General features: G+C 42.6%; 1 protein-coding gene across 1 annotated transcript; it reads right to left on the reverse strand.

The window, feature by feature from the left end:
- Positions 1-6,154: 6,154 nt before the first annotated feature.
- On the reverse strand, positions 6,155-10,466 carry SMIM8 (small integral membrane protein 8). Its single transcript, XM_050950202.1, has 3 exons — positions 10,135-10,466; positions 8,329-8,486; positions 6,155-6,394 (listed from the first exon to the last, which is right to left on the reverse strand). Exons 2-3 carry the CDS (start codon positions 8,461-8,463, stop codon positions 6,236-6,238), a joined length of 294 nt encoding a protein of 97 aa, XP_050806159.1. The 5' UTR covers positions 8,464-8,486; positions 10,135-10,466; the 3' UTR covers positions 6,155-6,235.
- Between the last annotated feature and the right edge of the window lie 12,459 nt (positions 10,467-22,925).

Raw genomic sequence — 22,925 nt, forward strand, 5'->3', positions numbered from 1 at the left:
ATGCGGACTGATGGTGGGAGAGGATTTATTAACTGACCTCCTACAGCCTTAAACCAATCTCATACCTAGCAACTGTTACTAGGCAGGACAAGATTTGCTCACAAAAGCATTTGTAGATACAGGGTAGTGTTAAGCAGCATCTCATCAATTTGTTTTGTTTAATTACTTAAGGCATGGCAACAATTCCTCTCAAATCCAAGCAGTTTAAAGAGATTTAAACAGTATTTAGCAATGGCTACTGTTTCAAATGTTTGGATCAGTATTTTTTGTTAAAGAGGTGAATGACTCATGTGTGGCATGGGGTATCAAAAAGTCTCCACTCAGGAAACCATTGTGGCTTATCTTTGTCAAGGTAGGAATTTTCTTGTAAACTTTGTTACCACTGTTGAAAAGGAAATCTACAGAAACAGGACAAAACTAAACATTATTGGTGCTGTTTGTTTATCCCCAGTTCACATAAGTGAAGCTGTGCTTGAGAGATTTGAGTTCTCCCTTTTGGTCACTGTTGTAACTGTATGCTGTATTTGCAGGAATCAGATATTTACACTGACAATTTTCAGCCATGTTTCTGTACTGTCCATTAATGTACTGCATGCATCTTTGCACTCATGCTGTTTTCTCCACTTTATGTGGAGAAATCATCTATGTATTATTAAGAGTTGTTTAAAAAGTAATTGCTACAAGGAGATAACTATGACCATGAGTTAAAAAATGAAAAACTAGGTGAAACATTCCTCCTTCAATCCACATAGGTTTGGATCAGTTTGACTAATTAGTCTCGACTCCAACAACACAGCTGCCCTCATAGCCAGACCTTCCACTACACAGTCTCATGGCTGCATTCACCAAGCCCCTCTCCCTGACTCAGTTCTAAACCCTTCCCCTCCCCTTCTTCCACTGTTACTACTGCTCACTTCTATGGTCCCCTTCACACCACAAAACATAATTCAACAGTACGGACCCACTCTTCCCTTATTCCCCTATAACACAGACCCCTTCAGAGTAGTTCTTGCTCACTAGGATTAAAGCCCATTGAAGCAATGTAGGCTTAATATATTTTAATGAATTAAAGAATAATCTGGTTAAAATTCCACATAATAGTTGTTAAATGAAAGAGTTAGTCTCAAGGCTCCTTCTCATCCTCTCCTATAAAACAAAAGGCTAGAAAAAAATATCTTGTTTTGCCCATGTTAAAAAATTCTAGCCACCTTTTAGTAGTGCCCCCAAGCCTTGGAGCAGGGACTTGAAAATTGGAAGAGGGTGGTCTTTGTGTCAGGAACATGCTTTTTGCTGTCACTGAAAAGCCACCCACATTTGGCCAAGTTATGAGAGTCTTTAAAAATCAGTTTGCACATGCTCAGTAGAGACTTAGATTTTCATAACTAAATATCCCAAAGATTCTCTCTGCACTGTGCATGCTTCAACCCAGGGCTGAGCAGGGTTTTTCCTGCTGTAACAGCTCTGGGCTGTGACAAGTCCCAATCAGGGCAGCTGGACTGACAGCAGGGAGCTTGCCATTCATTTGCTCTTGCTGACCCTTTTGCTGAGTCCAAGCAGGATGGAGGAACAAGTTGCTGATTCAAATGCAGAGGGGACCATATCCAGAGCAGGGAGACAGGTAAAGTGAGTAGATTGGGATAAGGAGCCTGCATGGAGAGGTAGAGGGCACACTTGAACTGGAGGCTGGCAGAAGATAGAGGACTAGGCACTGGGATGGGGGAGATGACTGGGACTGATGGGGTAAGAAGACTGGGAAGGGGGACTGTGACTGGAATGCAAGGAGCTTGGGAGCCAGGAAGGGAAATAGGTGAGGGCTGGGAGCTAGGAGGGAGAGACTGAGATCAGATGAGGAGCAAGAGGAGACTGGGACTGGCTAGGCAAGGAGATTGCAACTAACTAGTAGGGCAAGGGACAGGGAAAAGGAGTAAAGATGGGAGAGGAGACAGATCTAACAAGGAGCCAGAGTGCAGGGGGAGAACTGGGTGGGGTTGGGACAGGGATTCTGGGGCAGCAAGACCAGGACAAAATGCTTTAGGAGTGGAGACTGGGACTGACTAGATGAGAATGGGACTGGGACAAGGAGCCATGGGAGGAGAAGAGAGAGGACTGGGACAGGTTGGAGTGGATGGGGCATAAAGGGTCATTCTTAAGAGGAATGAGCTGAAGATTGTGTGATCACTAGAGCTTGGAATGAAACACAAAATTCTTGTCTCTCTCAATTCCTTTTCTGTCAACGAATCATAGAATCATAGACTCTAGGACTGGAAGGGACCTTGAGAGGTCATCGAGTCCAGTCCCCTGCCCTCATGGCAGGACCAAATACTGTCTAGACCATCCCTAATAGACATTTATCTAACCTACTCTTAAATATCTCCAGAGATGGAGATTCCACAACTTCCCTAGGCAATCTATTCCAGCGTTTAACTCCCCTGACAGTTAGGAACTTTTTCCTAATGTCCAACCTAAATCTCCCTTGCTGCAGTTTAAGCCCATTGCTTCTTGTTCTATCATTGGAGGCTAAGGTGAACAAGTTTTCTCCCTCCTCCTGATGACACCCTTTTAGATACCTGAAAACTGCTATCATGTCCCCTCTCGGTCTTCTCTTTTCCAAACTAAACAAACCCAATTCCTTCAGCCTTCCTTCATAGGTCATGTTCTCAAGACCTTTAATCATTCTTGTTGCTCTTCTCTGGACCCTCTCCAATTTCTCCACATCTTTGTTGAAATGCGGTGCCCAGAACTGGACACAATACTCCAGTTGAGGCCCAACCAGCGCAGAGTAAAGCGGAAGAATGACTTCTCGTGTCTTGTTTACAACACACCTGTTAATGCATCCTAGAATCATGTTTGCTTTTTTTGCAACAGTATCACACTGTTGACTCATATTAAGCTTGTGGTCCACTATGACCCCTAGATCTCTTTCTGCCATACTCCTTCCTAGACAGTCTCTTCCCATTCTGTATGTGTGAAACTGATTGTTCCTTCCTAGGTGGAGCACTTTGCATTTATCTTTATTGAAGTTCATCCTGTTTACCTCAGACCATTTCTCCAATTTGTCCAGATCATTTTGAATTTTGACCCTGTCCTCCAAAGCAGTTGCAATCCCTCCCAGTTTGGTATCGTCCGCAAACTTAATAAGCGTACTTTCTATGCCAACATCTAAATCGTTGATGAAGATATTGAACAGAACCGGTCCCAAAACAGACCCCTGCGGAACCCCACTTGTTATACCTTTCCAGCAGGATTGGGAGCCATTAACAACTACTCTCTGAGTACGGTTATCCAGCCAGTTATGCACCCACCTTATAGTAGCCCCATCTAAATTGTACTTTCCTAGCTTATCTATAAGAATATTATGCGAGACCGTATCAAATGCCTTACTAAAGTCTAGGTATATCACATCCACCGCTTCTCCCTTATCCACAAGGCTCGTTATCCTATCAAAGAACGCTATCAGATTAGTTTGACACGATTTGTTCTTTACAAATCCATGCTGGCTATTCCCTATCACCTTACCACCTTCCAAGTGTTTGCAGATGATTTCTTTGATTACCTGCTCCATTATCTTCCCTGGCACAGAAGTTAAACTAACTGGTCTGTAGTTTCTTGGGTTGTTTTTATTTCCCTTTTTATAGATGGGCACTATATTTGCCCCCTTCCAGTCTTCTGGAATCTCCCCCGTCTCCCAAGATTTCCCAAAGATAATAGCTAGAGGCTCAGATACCTCTTCTATTAACTCCTTGAGTATTCTAGGATGCATTTCATCAGGCCCTGGTGACTTGCAGGCATCTAACTTTTCTAAGTGATTTTTTACTTGTTCTTTCCTTATTTTCTCTTCTAAACCTACCCTCTTCCCGTAAGCATTCACTATACTAGACATTCCTTCAGACTTCTCAGTGAAGACTGAAACAAAGAAGTCATTAAGCATCTCTGCCATTTCCAAGTCTCCCGTTACTGTTTCCCCCTCCTCGTTGAGCAGTGGGCCTACCCTGTCCTTAGTCTTCCTCTTGCTTCTAATGTATTGATAAAAAGTCTTCCTGTTTCCCTTTATTCCCATAGCTAGTTTGAGTTCATTTTGTGCCTTTGCTTTTCTAATCTTGCCTCTGCATTCCTGTGTTATTTGCCTATATTCATCCTTCGTGATCTGACCTAGTTTCCATTTTTTATATGACGCCTTTTTATTTTGTAGGTCACGCAAGATCTCAAGGGTAAGCCAAGGTGGTCTTTTGCCACATTTTCTATCTTTCCTAACCATCGGAATAACTTGCTTTTGGGCCCTTAATAGCGTCCCTTTGAAAAACTGCCAACTTTCCTCAGTTGTTTTTCCCCTCAGTCTTAATTCCCATGGGACCTTGCCTATCAGCTCTCTGAGCTTACCAAAATCCGCCTTCCTGAAATCCATAGTCTCTATTCTGCTGTACTCCCTTCTACCCTTCCTTAGAATTGCAAATTCTATGATTTCATGATCACTTTCACCCAAGCTTCCTTCAACTTTCAAATTCTCAACAAGTTCCTCCCTATTTGTTAAAATCAAGTCTAGAACAGCTTCCCCCCTAGTAGCTTTTTCAACTTTCTGAAATAAAAAGTTGTCTGCAATGCAGTCCAGGAACTTATTGGATAGTCTGTGTCCCGCGGTGTTATTTTCCCAACATATATCTGGATAGTTGAAGTCCCCCATCACCACCAAATCTTGGGCTATCAGTGAAACCCTCTAGAAAAGTATGTACCTCATTCCCCTCTAGTGCGAGTCTATTCAGAGGATGGCAACTTACTGTTAGCTCACATGGCAGAGTCATGTGCAGTGGCTATAAAGTTTCCAACCCTGCTAATGACCCATACAGGTGTCAATATGACACTGCATGAATCTCTACAGAGTTTTATCAGTTGGCTTAATTAAAAACACAGTTTTTTGTCTCATTTCCTATATTAAAAGAAAATTATTAAGGTTGCAAAGTCAAGCACTCAAAAGTTAGGAAATGGAAAGAGGTAATGGGTCTGTAGAAAAAATAGTATGTGATCATGTAATTCAGGGGTAGGCAACCTATGGCACGGGTGCCGAAGGCGGCACACAAGCTGGTTTTCAGTGGTACTTGCATTGCCCAGGTCCTGGCCACCAATTTGGGGGGCTCTGCATTTTAATTTAATTTTAAATGAAGCTTCTTAAACATTGTAAAAACCTTATTTACTTTACATACAACAATAGTTTAGTTATATGTTATAGACTTATAGAAAGAGACCTTCTAAAAACATTAAAATGTATTACTGGCACGCAAAACCTTAAATTAGAGTGAATAAATGAAGACTCAGCACACCGCTTCTGAAAGGTTGCCGACCCCTGATGTAATTAAAGATTGGATTATAATGCAGATATACAGGGAGGCTAAATTGGACAGGCAACCTTAACTCTGGCATTTCCTAACTTGTGAATGCTTGACTTTTCTACCTTAATGTTCTTGTAACATAGTTTTGTGTGTAATTATTTCAGAAACTGTAGAACCTTGTATATTTTATTAATATAAAAATAATTGAACTATATTTTATATAAAGAAAATACCCCCACCATTTTAGAATTTCCAGTGTTTCCAGTGACTAACAAGAAATTGATGGCATATATTTTCCAGTGAAGGTACGTGTAGTTTTTAAAACTAATTTAGAAATAAAACCAGTCACTCAAATGGACAGGAGTCTTAACAAAGGATTTATATAAAAGAGTAAATTAGCATTTTGAATGGTCGTTTCAGGTCAGCATTTAGAGTTCTGGATTTTTTAAAAAATTGTTAGATGGTCTGTCTTTTTAAAAAATATCTTTTGTTGCAATATTAAAAATGCAGTTTCTGCAGCTCAATCTACTACTTCCCACAATGTCCCTCAAATTTTAAAACTGCTTTCCTTCTTGCCAAAGCAGACCATAAAAAGATGACAAACTATCACAGAAATTTCTAAAGTCACTTATCACTAGAGTCTCCAGCTCACACTTAATTATTTCTTTTATCTACATACTGTAACCGTCAACTCAGACAACAGTTTTTAACATTTTATTACTTGGTATGTCTTCTATAAAGTTTATAGGTACAGGCATGGCATTGTAAAACGGAATAGAAATTAGATTAAATTTTACAAACATCATTCCAGGAATTGCATAGAAAAGTTAGCAGACACCTAATTTAACATTAACAATTCAGGTGCCTACATTGCCAATTACTCCTCTTCCCTTCTCTGTTATTAAGCAGCTTCTTTAATCCCACTTGGAAGTCTTCCTCCTCATATACCTGGCTCCTTCACTGTCAACAGCTTCATAGAGGTCCTTTTTATTCTCTTGTGTTGCATGTAAATAACCAATGTAGGCCACACACAGGGTAATTGTTATGAGTCCAAAAGCCATAACAGGTTTGTTCTGTCAAAATAAATTAATATGCACTTTTAGTCAGCTATTTTGTTTTTTTTGATCCATCCTGTATATTAGGCTCTTTGCTCACGGCATGCCAAGTGACCAGGGGCCCTCTGCGACATCTCTTTATGACACTAACACCACTGCCAGTTTTGAGACCTATGCAAACAGCTATGACACAAATTGACGCAACGCTGGTGACTACCATCTAGGCCAGTGGTTCTCAAAGCTGGTCTGTCACTTGTTCAGGGAAAGCCCCTGAGAGCTCTCAGCGCTGTAAAAAAACCACCTTCATGAGGGGAATGACTCCCAGTGCTGAGGCACTGCCAACTGTGCCACTTTTCAGCACTGACACTTGCAACGCTCAGAGGGATGTTTTTTCATACCCGAGTGAGAAAGTTGCAGTGCTGTAAAGTGCCAGCGTAGACAAGCCCTTATTCAATTAAGGCTCCTTTACCTTGTCAGAGTGGTGTAAAGGAGCCTTATTGTAAATGACAGTAACGGAATACTCAGCTAGGAAAGTTGATGGGCTTTCTCCCTTTTTCTCCTGTGCCAGAGAGGCACAATGGGGTTAGATTACAGCTCAGGAGCTACTATACTTATCCATTTAAAAAAAATGCAGGACAATGATTAGCAAAACTGTACGATTGTCATGAGTGAAAGTCTGAGCAATTTAGAGCAACAGTCTTAATTTACAGAACACCAAAATAAAAGTAATGTAATTTAAATGAAAATCCAGGATTATAACTGGAATGCAAGGTCTTGGTTAATAAGTATTTGGAAGTGAACTTTCATAGATTCATAGACTCTAGGACTGGAAGGGACCTCGAGAGGTCATCGAGTCCAGTCCCCTGCCCTCATGGCAGGACCAAATACTGTCTAGACCATCCCTGATAGATATTTATCTAACCTACTCTTAAATATCTCCAGAGGTGGAGATTCCACAACCTCCCTAGGCAATTTATTCCAGTGTTTAACTATCCTAACAGTTAGGAACTTTTTCCTAATGTCCAACCTAAATCTCCCTTGCTGCAGTTTAAGCCCATTGCTTCTTGTTCTATCATTAGAGGCTAAGGTGAACAAGTTTGCTCCCTCCTCCTGATGTCACCCTTTTAGATACCTGAAAACTGCTATCATGTCCCCTCTCAGTCTTCTCTTTTCCAAACTAAATAAACCCAATTCTTTCAGCCTTCCTTCATAGGTCATGTTCTCAAGACCTTTAATCATTCTTGTTGCTCTTCTCTGGACCCTCTCCAATTTCTCCACATCTTTGTTGAAATGCGGTGCCCAGAACTGGACACAAAATTCCAGTTGAGGCCTAACCAGTGCAGATAGAGCGGAAGAATGACTTCTCGTGTCTTGTTTACAAAACACCTGTTAATGCATCCCAGAATCACGTTTGCTTTTTTTGCAACAGTATCACACTGTTGACTCATATTAAGCTTGTGGTCCACTATGACCCCTAGATCTCTTTCTGCCATACTCCTTCCTAGACAGTCTCTTTCCATTCTGTATGTGTGAAACTGATCGTTCCTTCCTAAGTGGAGCACTTTCCATTTGTCTTTATTGAACTTCATGTGTTTAAGAAATGCTGAACAGTTTTTGTGATTTTTTCTCCCCTCTGTATAGTAGTTTGAAACTGGTGTGATTATATTGCATTATATTGACAAATAAAACATGCAGAATTTTGGATTTTTTGGCACAGAATTCCCCCAGGAGTATTAGATGACAGAACAGTCTAACAGTATATGGGGGAAACTGACTATACACAAAGTGATGTCAAATATGCAAACTAATTGAACTGGGAAAATGTGAAGAATATTATAACTGAAAAATAATTTTAGGTGGTACTTATAACTCTGGTAGCTTAAATGTGTGTTTTTTTAAATGTATCTCAAAAATACATCTTTAAACATATTGTCTCTGAAGGAGCCTCTTACAGGTTTAATGAAAAGCTCTGGATTCACAGCTCGGAACAGGGTGGTTGTACGGACACCCCTGAGTCCTGGAATTCGACTGTCTTTCTCTTTGGGTGCTTCTTTTTTAATGTTTGCGGGCTCAGGTGCTGAGGACATCTTGATTAATGATGAATTGTTACCTAAAGGTAAAATACAAAAAATGACATTTTTGAATACTGATTTTTAAAGAAAACAAATTATAGTTCATGTTTCGTAGACCAGCGTTTTTCTGGTATTATGTTCTCCTTTGCTCATGCCAAGTACTGCCTCTGGTGCTTCACAATTATGCCACTCACACTTGGATAACTGGTTGTTTCAACTGGTTGTTGTCGATCCCAACACTGATGTGCCTTCATTTGGTGATTCCCAACACTATCCCTCTTACCATAGGAGTTTAATTTGAGGGCCATTGTCTTTTTGATCCGTAGTGGGATGCTACTCATCTTATTCGGTGTGGCTACTGTACTCTCAAATGGGCCCGCCCTGGGCTCTTTCAAACCCTTGTCTCATTTTCATACTGAAAATGCATGTCACACCCCGAACCCCTGAGATAGAACTAAATATGATCAAAACAAGTCAGTTAATTTTGCTTAAATCGTTCTCACAGATCCCAGAATCCTCAGCACGCAACTCCATTTTAGGCCATGTCTACACCACAGGTGCTACAGCAGCATCGAGGGAAAGGGTTTTTCTGTCAGTGTAGGTAATCCATCTCTTGTAGCAGCAGTAACTAGTTTAATGGAAGAATTATTTTGTCAGCTTAGCCACATCTACACCAGGGGTTAGGCTAGCTTAACTGCAGTGTTCATGGGTGTAAGTTTTTTCACATCCGAGTGATGTAGCTAGATTGAGCTAAATTTTTTGTGTAAGCCAGTCCTGGGCCTCTCGCAGAGTTAACTGTGGTTCAGGACCTTGCAGCTTTGGACCATGAATAGCCCCATTCATTTAAATGGGCCTGATCCGGCAAGGCGCTGAGTGAGCTCCTATGTACTTCAATGACATCTAAAGGTACTTAGTACTCAACACTGTACTAGTGCCATGTAAAAACTACAGATTTAAGGATGGGTATGATCACACTCATAATGGGTAATTCTTCATCACTCTGAGGCACAGGGTTGTGTTTTGTTTTAAACCCAGCTCAAATATTTAAAAAACAATTTAACTGAAAACCCTTGTAGTAATTTCTGAACAGGATCCTAATCAACAAGATTCAGAACTGCCCAAAACCTTGCTAATTTGAGGGATAGGATGGAAACCCCTGTGCAGGGGAAGACCTTTAATAAATTATACTAACCAGTCATTTTCCTTGGCCCCTGCCCTGGCAGAGAGCAGCACAGGTGCTGGAACTAGTGGTGTGGGGGGAGCTGCAGCCCCCCGATTTGAAGTGTTTACAGTTTGGTTCAATAGCTCTCAGCATCTCCACTATACAAACTGTTCCAGGGAGAGCGGGCGGCGGGGCCCAGGCAGGTTTTGCAAACATCCACAGGACTTTTAAAAATACTCTCCCCCGGGCCCCGCATGCGGCAGCCAGTTTCAGCCCCCTCGGTGCTTCTCTGCTCCCCAACCAGGTCTGAGCAGAGTCCCCCGCTACTAACCAGGGAGGCTCTGAACTGGGTGGAGGGGACTGGGGGAGCAGGAGGGAACGCGGTGAATGCGGTGAACGCTGGGAGCGGGGCGTGCCCCACCGAAGCGGGGGCTGTTGCAAGCCCGACCGATCCCCGCAGCGCAGTTGGCCCGGCGGGTCCCACCCTTGGCTCCCCGCAGCGCGGCCTCCCGCCCCGCTCTCACCTCGGCGCCGCCCGAGACAGGGCCCTGATCGCGCGGCCCGTACCCTGCTCCGCCCGCAGTCACGTCACGTGTCTCCCAGCCGCCTCCATGGCACGAGCCCGCCCCGGGCGCGATCGGCGGGCGCTGCGTGCCGGAGGCGCTGCTGGGACACGCCCGCGCAGGCTGCTCCCTGCTCCTTTGCTGCCCTGTTCTGCTGTGGTCCCCGTCCTCCCTGTTTAGACTCCAGCGTCTCACGGGGCAGTTGGCCTGGCGCACACGTCTCTTCCTCCCGCTGCTGTGTCAGCTCTGTGCAGGGAGCGAGCAGCTGGTCCTGCTCCTGGTGCGCTACTTGTTAGGGTTTGGGGCGCTCCCTGCTGGGACATGAGCTCAGTTCCTGGTCAGCGAAGACTTTCCCTCTGCCAACCCCTCTGGAGGAAGCGTAGGGACGGTTCTGTGCAGCAAGACGGGGGCTAAATGGGCAGTTCTAGGGGTAGCCAGGTGGGCTGGATCTGTCACAAGCTTGTCTTTTGTTTTGCCCTGCACTAAATGGTGCTTTGCTATCAGGTGCCAGTGACCCTCGAGGTAGCAGTGGCTATCATTACCTTAGCCGGTCACCTTAGTGCAGTTGGTAGCAGAGAAGTCTCACCCTCTAAGGCCAGGTCCACACTACAGCGTTAAATCGATTTAAACAGCGTTAAATTGATTTAACACTGTAACCATCCACACTACAAGGCACTTAAAATCGATTTTAAGGGGTCTTAAAATCGATTTATGTACTCCAGCTAAATGAAAGGCGTAACCCTAAAATCGATATTACTAAATCGATTTAGGGTTAGTGTGGACGGAAATCAAAGTTATTGGTCCCATTCTTTTACTGAGCTACCCAGAGTGCACCGCTCCGGAAATCGATGGTAGCCTGGGACCATGGACGCACACCACCGAAGTAATGTGCCCTAGTGTGGACGCGTAAAATCGATTTTATAAACCCTGTTTTATAAAATCGATTTTACTAATATCGATTTTAAGCTGTAGTGTGGACGTACCCTAATAGTCCTAAGCTTGACCCTCAGAGAAAGTACAGTGGCTGTTTTGTAAAGTGACCACTTACATGTTCCTAGAATCTTGCACATTCCAACTCCTCTGGGAATGGCAGGGCCCTGCCAACATGACCTCAGATGTACGGTGTGTGCGAGATCATGCCACGCAGGCAGGCCCGGCTTTAGGCCTATTCCACCAATTCCCCCGAATAGGGCCCCAAGTCAAAGAGGGCCCCGCGCCCAGTGAGAATCCCTTCCCTGGCTAGAGGGCCTTTTTAATTTTTACTCACCCGGCGGCGCTCCGGGTCTTCGGCAGCACTTCGACGGTGGGTACTTCATTCCCTCTAGGTCTTTGGCGGCAGGTCCTTCAGTGTCACCGAAGATCTGGAGTGAGTGAAGGACCCACTGTCGAAGACTCGGCGCACCGCTCAGTAAGTACAAGCCCCACTTTTTTTTTTAAGTCATCCCTGCCGGGGCCCCGTCAAAACAGTTCGAATTGGGCCCCACGCTTCCTAAAGCTGGCCCTGCATACAGGGGACATCATTTTCAGAAGTGCACTGCCTTGCCCCCACTGGTCTGACCTTGCATGCAGCGTGTGGCTGAGGTCATGTGGGTGGAGAGCGGAGCAGCGCACTGTTCAAAATGGCATCTTCTATCTCAGGGGTTCTCAAATTTCATTGCATCACCACCCCCTTCTGACAATAAAAATTACAACATGTCCCTAGGAGGGAGAGCCGAAGCCTGAGCCTGCCCAAGCCCTGCTCTCCCAGCTGCAGGGGCAAAGCCCCGTGCGCCCTGGCAAGGGGACTGTAATCTGAGCTCTGTCACCCAGAGCTGAAGGCCCCAGGCTTCGGCTTCAGCTTTGGCCCCGGACGATGGGGCTTAGGTTTCAGCTTCGGCTCTGGGTCCCAGCAAGTCTGAAGTCAGCCCTGGTGATCCCATTAAAACAGGGTCTCAACTCACTTTGGGATCCTGACCCACAGTTTGAGGATCCTGGTCTGTCCTATCTGATACCAGACCAAGAAACATCTGGTTTTGTCACAGTATCAGATGGGGGACAAACCATCCAAAAACAGGACTGTCCAGTACAGTGGTGCTGAAACAGTTTTTATAGTGGGGGTACAAGAAGCCAGCTAACAAAACTGTAACCATGTGTGTTCAAAAGAAATGTGAAGAAGTGTAATTCCCACTCACACCACATGGGTGCAGCACAGCTCTGGGATTCTCAAGAATTGCAAAATAATTAGGACAGGAGTACTTGTGGCACCTTAGAGACTAACAAATTTATTTGAGCAAAAGCTTTTGTGAGCTACAGGCCACTTCATCAGATGCATAGAATGGAACATACAGTAGGAAGATATATATATATATATATATATATATATACACACATATATACACACATATATACACACAGAGAACATGAAACAATGGGTGTTACCATACACACTCTAATGAGAGTGATCAGTTAAGGTGAGCTATTACCAGCAGTAGAGGAAAAAAAACTTTTTGTAATGGTAATCAAAATGGTCTATTTGCAGCAGTTGACATTTGCAGCAGGGGCATTAGGGGACGAGATCTGAGGAAGCGTTCTAAGTCACCCATAAAAAATGTTGGCATACTGTGGGGCCATGCGGGTACCCATAGCAGTGCCGCTAATTTGAAGGTATATGTTGTCCCCAAATGTGAAATAGTTATGGGTGAGGACAAAGTCACAAAGTTCTGCTACCAGGTTTGCCATGACATTATCAGAGATACTATTCCTGATGGCTTGTAGTCCATCTTTGTGTGGAATGTTGTTGTAGAGGGCTTCTACATCCATAGTGGCTAGGCCGGTGTTTTTAGGAAGATCATTAATGAATTGTAGTTTCGTCAGGAAGTCAGTGGTGTCTTGAAGATAGCTAGGAATGCTGGTAGCGTAGGGCCTGAGGAGGGAGTCTACATAGCCAGACAATCCTGCTGTCAGGGTGCAAATGCCTGAGATGATGGAACATCCAGGGTTTCCAGGTTTATGGATCTTGGGTAGCAGACAGAATATCCCTGCTCTGGGTTCTAGGTGTGTGTCTGTGCAGATTTGCTCTTGTGCTTTTTCAGGAAGTTTCTGGAGCAGATGGTGTAGTTTCTTTTGGTAACCCTCAGTGGGATCAGAGGGTAATGGCTTGTAGAATGTGGTGTTGGAGAGCTGCCTAGCAGCCTCTTGTTCAGACTCCAATGAGAGACTGCTGAATTGAAATTAATTTGCAAAATGGAAACCATTAAATTAGGCTTAAATAAAGACTGGGAGTGGATGGGTCATTACACAAAGTAAAACTATTTCCCCCCACCCCACCGTTCCTCACAACTTCTTGTCACCCACGAAAGCTCATGCTCCAATACATCTGTTAGTCTATAAGGTGCCATAGGACTCTTTGTTGCTTTATAAAACCTGCTTCCTAGTTTTCATAAGCCACTTTAACACCCTTTAGGTCACCTTTTACATGTTATTTTTAATGCAGTTCCCAAGAATTGAAGGGGTATGAAACATTCCCATTAGGGAAGATTAAGATTAAGAGAACATTGACATTTTGTGGTTTTTAAATAGAAAAGTATTTTATAGATATCCAGTCTTTTGTCAATCAATCCTTCTGTTGGCTGAAATTTCTGATGAGAATCGAAGCCCTAAGGGGAACAGACAAACCTGACATCCCAGATGGTTGAGGTTTAGATTCAATTAATACTGCTAATCATAGACACTCATGGATTCTAGCCAAATCAAACACGAAGACAGTATAAAGCCTAGCTACAGTGATATGCATCTTGAGAACCTGTGCTTGGCATTCCACTTTCAAAATTAGATGAAAATATTTGAGAGGAGTAGGCATCTATGAAAAATCTTTTTTCCTTGGAGATAGAAAACTATGAGAGAAGTGAAATATATATTAATTCATGAAACATAATAAAGCACTGGTACAAAGACAACCCTCACAAGACCCTTCCCTGTCTCTCCTGCACCCCAAAAGGAAATGTAAAACATTTGAGACTTCTGCGGGAATAAGGAAGTCTCCCTAATGCACTCTCTTTCTCACACACACCTGCCTTCTTCCTGCAATACTTTGATTTTGACTTTCTCTTTCTTTTTTATTCTGTTGTTTTCTTTTTTTGAACACTGTTTTCCATTTGCAGTAACCAGGCCTCAAGGCATGAGGAAACTGTTTACAAATGGATGACACGAGAGTTTTGGCACAATGGGCTTCTTGTTTATTCAAACATAGAAAACCAAATGAAAAACATTCCAGATTTTTCCAGTGGGTATGTAAGTATACTTGAGGCTACATGGACTAGTGGCAGTTATCTGTGAATTCTAAAAAGAATGTAAAGAAAAAACACAAAGGTGCCCAAGTCTGCAGATTCCTGGGGTCTGAACATCCCTACAAATGTCAACAGTGGTTGCACACACATACACATCTGCAAGCCCAGTTAGACCCAACAAATTCAATTTTATTAAGTTTGGATTAAACAGCCATATTTCTGGCATTTGGATCTGAATTCTGGTTCTTGGGCCCATGTCTAAAACCAATGGATGTGTTTAAATCACAGTCATATTATTCTTTGGTTTTCTATGTCCTATTTGTAAAGGGGCAAATGATTAATAATGTTGTGTAAAATCCCCAGCTTTATTTTTTTCATATCCTTTACTTTCATATAATAACAATGCTCAGACTGTCTGCTGTCTTCTAAATGGAAGTATGTGTGATACCATTGGTCAGCTTGTCTACTGTGAAACCTAAGTCTACATTTTGTCCATACAAATTGAGTTATCCATTGCTATTTGCAAATATCACAGAGTGAGGAAAATAAAGGGAAAGAGCTCAGTGGTACATCTGTCCTTTGTGTCAATATTTAACTCACAATACACCATCTGCTAAGCTGGTAGCTTGTTTCGGTAGCATGTGCTGGCCAGCTGGTTTTGTGTTTAATCCACAGAGCAGTAAAGAAAGAATCAGTACTGAATGAAGGTTACTACTGTTATTGCTCTTAATTTTTGTCTCTTTATATAATTAATGAAGAAAGCTACTGTAAAATACTTGCATGAACAGCTGTATTAGTGAGAGGTTTCAGAGGGGTAGCCGTGTTAGTCTGTATCAGCAAAAACAACGAGGAGGCCTTGTGGCACCTTAGAGACTAACACATTTATTTGGGCATAAGCTTTCATGGGATATAACCCACTTCATCAGATGCATGGAGTGGCAAATACATTAAGCAGGTATAAATATACAGCACATAAAAAGATGGGAGTTGCCTTACCAAGTGCGGGGGTCAATGCTAACGAGGCCAAGTCAGTTAGGGTGGATGTGGCACATTCCCAACAGTTGACAGGAAGGGGTCAGTTATCAACAGAGGGAAAATTACTTTTTGTAGTGACACAGCCACTCCCAGTCTTTATTCAGGCCACATCCGCCATGATTGAATTGGCCTCGTTAGCACTACAAAACGTAATTTTCCTTCTGTTCATATTCACCCCTTCTTATCAACTGTTGGGAATGGGCCACATCCACCCTAACTGGTGGTACCCTTAACTCACCCAACACTATTGTTAATCTATCCAGCTATACTCTTAGCCCGGCAAAAGAGGCTGTCCTATGTTGGGGCCTCTCCTTCTGCCCCACCACCCCCAAGAACATGATACAGTTCTGCAGTGACCTGGAAACCTACTTTCACCATCTCCAATTTAAGAAATATTTCCATCACATCACTGAACAGCACACTAACCCCAGAACCTTCCTACAAATGGTACAAGAAGAAGGATTCTGCGTGGACTCCTCCTGATGGTCGAAACAACAGACTGGACTTTACATAGAGTCTTCTGCTGATGTGCACGGTCTGAAATTGTGGAAAAGCAGCATCACTTGCCCCATAACCTCAGCCATACAGAACGCAATGCCATCCACAGCCTCAGAAACAACTCTGACCTTATAATCAAAAAGGCTGACAAGGAGGTGCTGTAGTCATCATGAATAGGTCACAGTATGAATGAGAGGCTGCTAGTCAACTCTCTGACATCACATTCTACAGGCCATTACCCTCTGATCCCACTGAGAGGTACCAAAAGAAACTGCACCATCTGCTCCAGAAACTCCCTACAACGACACACACCCTAGAGCCCTGACCAGGGGTATTCTATCTGCTACCCAAGATCCATAAACCTGGGAATCCTGGATGCCCATTCATCTCAGGCATTGGAAGCCTGACAGCAGGATTGTCTGGCTATGTGGACTCTCTCCTCAAGCCCTACGCTAACAGCACTCCCAGCTATCTTTGAGACACCACTGACTTCCTAAGGAAACTACAATCCATTGGTGATATTCCAGAAAACACCATCCGAGCTACTATGGATGTGGAAGCTCTCTAAAGCAACATTCTACACAAAGATGAACTACAAGCCGTCAGGAACAGTATCCCCGATAATGTCACAGCAAATCTGGTAGCAGAACTTTGTGACTTTGTCCTCACTCACAACTATTTCAGATTTGAGGATGATTTATACCTTCAAGTCAGTGGCACTGCTATTGGCACCTGCATGGCCCCACAGTATGCCAACATTTTTATGGCTGACTTAGAACAACGCTTCCTCAGCTCTCGTCCCCTAACACCCCTACTCTACTGGCACTACACTGATGGCATTTTCATCATCTAGAGCCATGGGAAGGAGGCCTTGAGGAATTCCACCAAGATTTCAACATTTTCCACCCACCATCAACCTCAGCCTGGACCAGTCCACACAAGAGATCCACTTCTTGGACACTACAGTGCAAATAAGGGATGGTCACATAAACACCACTCTATCCCGGAAACCTACTGACCGTTATACTTACTTACATGCCTCCAGCTTTCATCCAGACCACATTACACGATCCATTGTCTACAGCCAAACCCTAAAATACAACTGCATTTGCTCCAATCCCTCAGACAGAGACAAACATCTTCAGATTCTCTATCAAGCATTCTTAAAACTACAGTACCCACCTAGGGAAGTGAAGAAAGAGATTGACAGAGCCAGAAGGGTACCCAGAAGTCACCTACTACAGGACAGGCCCAACAAAGAAAGTAACAGAACGCCAATAACCATCACCTACAGCCCCCAACTAAAACCTCTCCAACGCATCATCAAGGATCTACAACCTATCCTGAAGGGTGATTCCTCACTCTCACAGACATTAGCAGACAGGCCAGTCCTTGCTTACAGACAGCTCCCCTAACCTGAAGCAAATACTCACCAGCAACTGCACACCACACAACAGAAACACTAACCCAGGAACCAATCCCTGCAACAAACCCTGTTGCCAACTCCGTCTGCATATCTATTAAAGGGACACCATCATAGGACCTAAACCACATCAGCCACACCATCGGGGCTCATTCACCTGCACATCTACCAATGTGATATATGCCATCATGTGCCAGCAATGCCCCTCTGCCATGTACATTGGCCAAACCGGACAGTCTCTACACAAAAGAATAAATGGACACAGATCAGACATCAATAATTGTAACATTCAAAAACCAGTAGGAGAACACTTCAATCTTCCTGGACACTCGATAACAGACTTAAATGCGGCCATTCCTCAACAAAAAAACTTCAAAAACAGACTTCAAGGAGAAACTGCAGAACTGGAATTAATTTGCAAACTTGACACCATCAAATTAGGCCTGAATAAAGACTGGAAGTGGCTGGGTCACTACAAAAAGTAATTTTCCCTCTGTTGATACTCACACCTTCCTGTCAACTGTTGGGAATGGGCCACATTCACCCTAACTGAATTGGCCTCGTTAGCACTGACCCCCGCACTCCCATCGTTTCATGTGCTGTATAATTTATACCTGCCTACTGTATTTTTCATTCCATGCATCTGATGAAGTGGGTTCTAGCCCACAAAAGCTTATACCCAAATAAATTCATTAGTCTCTAAGGTGCCACAAGGACTCCTAATTGTATTAGTGAGGTTACTTTCTTTTCTTGGGCTGAGAGAGAAGAGAGAGCTTTTTAAGGTACTCCAATGTATGTTCTGTCCCACAGGCCTGACACTGAGTGTGTGGTGATATGTATGTGTTTAGAGTACACACACCAGATCCTCAAAGGTATTTAGGCATCTAACTTCCACTGAAATCAATGGGAATTAGGTGTTTAAATACCTTTAAGGGTTTGGGCCTGAGTGTCAAGAATCCTGGATTTTATTGCTGGCTTTGCCATTGACTTGCTGTGTGATCTTGGGAAAGTCATCTAGTTTTCCTCCCTATGAATACAATGATATTTATCTTCTTAATGGGCTGTTGGGCATTAATTAATGAATGTTCATAAAGTGGTCTGAGATCTTTTTGTGGAAGATGCTATGTAAATACTAGAATTGTAACATATCTATGGCTATCTAGCTAAGTGTTTATAAGGTTGTCCATCCCTGTGGTATCTGAATACCATCTATGAGAAGGAAACACAAAAACACCTCTCTCTTTCAGCCTTGCTGGCAGGAACAGACCTAGAGCTAACACTGAGTGGTTTGCTTGCTTGTTTGTTTTTTCTTTTAAATAGAGGGAATTCACTTGGGAATTCACTGCACACCAGGGCCACTCACAACTTCATAACAGATCCCAATGTTCTAAAAGCTCAGACCCCATCACTTGAGGCACAATAGAATCACTATTAGCACTACAATACATTTGAGCAGTTCTGATATTCCATCCAGTTGATATCAACACAGAACACAATAGCCAGTTTATGATAACAACAGTACACAATAGCTAGTTTTGCTGTGCCTCAGCCCCTTGCTCCCTCACCACACAGGCCCCGATTACGTCAAAGACCATACAAGATGAAAGGTTAGGGTGGTCTTTGAACTATAGATGCTACAACTCAGAGTTCCAGTAAACAAATGGCCATAATATTAAAATACATGGATGGGCTCCTAGTTACATATCTGTCATAGATACAGAACACCGCTTGCTTGCAATAGAGAGGGTTGCTGTGTGGGAGACATCTTGATTCATGAGCTTGATCTTGACACAGGCTTCAATTTTTCTTCTCATATGAAGGGAGGTTACAATGTTTTACTTTGATTTTTATAATGGTGTTTTTACACTGTGTACTTATTTTACACTGTTTGAATTAGTGTTTACTATTTGGTGATTTTTTTCCCCCAAAACAGCCTTGAGCATCTCTGTGTGGAGCAGCTGAGGAAGGGGACGACATTTTGTAAATGATATTATTATAATGTCCTCACCCTTTTCACAGTTAAGGGGAAAAAAGGTAATTATTTCACTAAGGCATATACAACAAAATGTTGCCTTATTAAAAAAATATAAATGCAGAAAACAAAGTGTCTAGCTAGACCGAGGTACCCCTATGAATTATTACGCATGTGTTACTTAGTTCATGCATTCTTTGCCCTGATTTTTCAGCCATTACCGTACATCTGTGTAACTCCCACTGAAATCACTGAGAGTTGCGTGTGCACAAGGAATCCAGGCTCCAGGTTATACTTGTATGGATCCAGTCACTGATGAGCCAAAGCAGTTTTAAGAAAATAATGATGTTATAAACAAACGATCCTGTTAGACGTGAACTTCTCTGTTTTACACAATGCCGTATATATTTCTGACGTTGATGTTTTTTATTAGCCAGTGTCATCTGTGGGAAATGAGTGGACTACATCGTACAACCTTGCTTGTCATCAAAGATTAAACAAATTGTTTTTCAAATACCAAAAAAGCTTATTAATCATTTGAAGTGGATTTAACTTGGAAGACAAACAACGTTTTGTTCAGTTCCACTTTCATTCATGAATGGCACCTGTTTAATTTGTGACGTTCAATAATGGAATTGGAAACAGGATGCTACCAAAACAAAAAATGTCCCCGTGGAGTGGAAAATCAGGTTTCTATTGAAAAGAGAGGAGAGAAAGATTCACAGTGCTGACCTCTCGTTATTGTTTCCCACACCACAAGTAAAACCAGTCCTGTATCCAGGTGTCTCAGGAACATCCCTTACTACAGTATCCATAATAGAAGCTAGTGATGGAGACCCCCTGTTCTGTGGAGTTTGCAGAGATTACAAAGTCCACAGGACTAGACAGAGACACTGAAGTCAACACACTCTTGGGCCCTGTGCAGTTTATAAACTCTGTAGGATTGGTAGACTGGGTAGGCATCTCTAAGTAGACAGACATCTGATACAAAATGAGAGAGACCTACAGGAAAGAACTATTATTAAGTAATTAATTAATTTCTTCAAGCAGACAGGGTTGGTGACAACATTTACAAAGAGGCAGTTTAGCATTTGTGCATGAGATGAGATGGAGATGTAAAGATGGGTGTTCTGCACAGCTAAGGCACCAGGACAGCCGTAGCTCTATCCTATGGTGTTACCACACAACAACCGTACAACTGTGATTAATGCAAAATGGTTTTGGTAGTAGATTACATTGATTTTTAAAAGGCAAATTCATGTTTTTTCATTTTTCTTTTCCTCTTGATGCCACTACAGGGCATAGTTTTGGTGACTAAGATACATTTTTCATACTCTTATGTTCTTGACATTTTTGCCTTCACTCTGAATTTCCTGGGTTAGCAATGCTTGTTTTGAGGATAATTACAACATCCCTGTAATATTTTCATCTTTAAATTACTGATAAATGCTAAACTTTGTCTTCAGTTCAATATAGTTTTTAATCTGGGAATCCTGTATATCTATATATCTATTGTATAAGTACATTCTACTATTAAGAAATCTTAACCAGGGAATAAATTCAGGCTGTCAATTTATTCTCTGTTATTTACCAGCACAATCAAATCCTATAGAAAATCTTCCTAAAAATCAAAATAAGTATAGGAAGTATAGGAAGATTGAGACTCTGACACATAGTAAGATATGTTAGAATAGGATATGTATGTTTGCTACATTGCTCATGCATTAGAAATCAACTCAATACATAGCTGGACATAAGAATAATTAAAATAATCAATTTAATACAGTGACCAAAGTACATTTAAATAGGTAGCTGGAACAACAGGAGCCACTGCCCAAAACACAGGCCACATACAAGGCTAGAATAGGCACTGAACTGTGCAGTCTGAATGGTATTCCCTGGGGTCTAAATGCAAATGCAGGAGGCTGGATATTGTTTGACAGAGCTGTGTGTGTATGAGAGAGAGAATAGAAACAACACAGACGCACACAGAGAAAGCAGCAAGGAAGCCCCCCATGACAACCAGAGACGTACCTGTAGTGTGGTCCTAAGAGAAAGAGCGAGACTTTTGGGCAAAATGCTGGCTGGAAAGATGCTTGGAACTGTGAGCAAAGAAAGTCCCTTGCTGTTTGATTCCTACTGTTTTCAGGGAAACAGAATTTTGTGTAAGTTCTTTGTAAATAAACAGGATTGCATCAAAGAAATAACTTACTATCATCATTTTCTCCTTCCAATGAAAACAACCTGCAAGACCCCAAGTTTTGTCTAATTGCTTGGGTCAAAAGAGGTAACAATAATAATAATGAAATAGAATAAAGATGAACAAAAGCATTAATCACAGCAGATATGGGGCAGTATAAACTAATTCTGTAAGTGCAGGTGTGGATGTGCTGTATGCTGTGTTCTCCGCATCTCATTATGGAGAGGCAGGGATGCAGGGGTCCAGGCTGGGGCAGATGGGAGGGAGGTAGAGTGATGATGTAAGGCACAAAGTGGGATGTGTACAGGGGGCCAGAGATGCACAAAGATGGTCAGGGAAAGACAGAATCTTTTATCAACATTAAAAGGAGCCTAAGTCTCATTGAAAGTCACTGGGACTTACGTTCCTCCATTATTTAGGGGCTTCTCTGAAAAATGTATCCTAAATGCTCAAGGTATCCTAGGTATAAAACATGACATGGTTAAACTTTTCCATGCGGATAAAAGGTTCCCCTTCTCCCCTCCACTGTTCAGTTATACCACCCAGCTATTCCTCACACCTGCTCCTCTGGCCTTGTTAAGGTCTGCAAGAGGGGATTTCAGCCTTGATGGATCTTGCAGTGCTCTCTTCCTGGGGGTTGTATAGTCCAACCCATTTTAAAGCTTTCTGGAGTGCATGGTGGGAGTGGGTGAGGGTGGAGAACACAGCCAATTCACAAACGAAAAGCTTTGTTTAAAAAGTGTTCAGACTGAAAGTGTGTTTCAGTGAAGGACAGTTCTTGTTATAACAATCTTTGCACATATCTTTGCAAATTTCAGGAGACAGTTAATGGTGGGTGGACTGTGTAAATCAGGTGGGATTACAGTATCTGGAAAAAGGGAACAGACTGGATACCTTAGTTATTTCTTTCTAGAATTTGTATACATAAGTTCTAATTCTTTGTAAATAAGGTTTAGTATCATTTTGGGGTGCTAGTTGGCCTTCACTGAAACACTTTGTGAGTCGGAAGACTAAATGTCCTCCATAGACCATCAGTGATCAGATGTCAGCTTGAGAACCATTTCCCTCTGCCATACCATGTCAAATTTGTCATTCACTGTTGAGGCTCTACCTGTGATAGTGTAAGAAAAGACGCAAAGAACTGCTGCCCTTCATTAGAGTTAATATTTGTGTATGGGATAAGAGAGAAAAATTACGTGTGTAGCATTAAATAGTTTCTAGCCTCAAGTTACTCAACATACATCTTCGTGACAGCACTAGACACACTGTAGTCCTCATTTGAATAATATGCCAGAACAAGGGATCAGGTTACACCTGTTTAGATTATACTACCTAGGAAACAACTGGACTCCATTTTCA

Source organism: Gopherus flavomarginatus, chromosome 4 (genome assembly GCF_025201925.1).
Source record: "Gopherus flavomarginatus isolate rGopFla2 chromosome 4, rGopFla2.mat.asm, whole genome shotgun sequence".
Taxonomy (NCBI): Eukaryota; Metazoa; Chordata; order Testudines; family Testudinidae; genus Gopherus; species Gopherus flavomarginatus.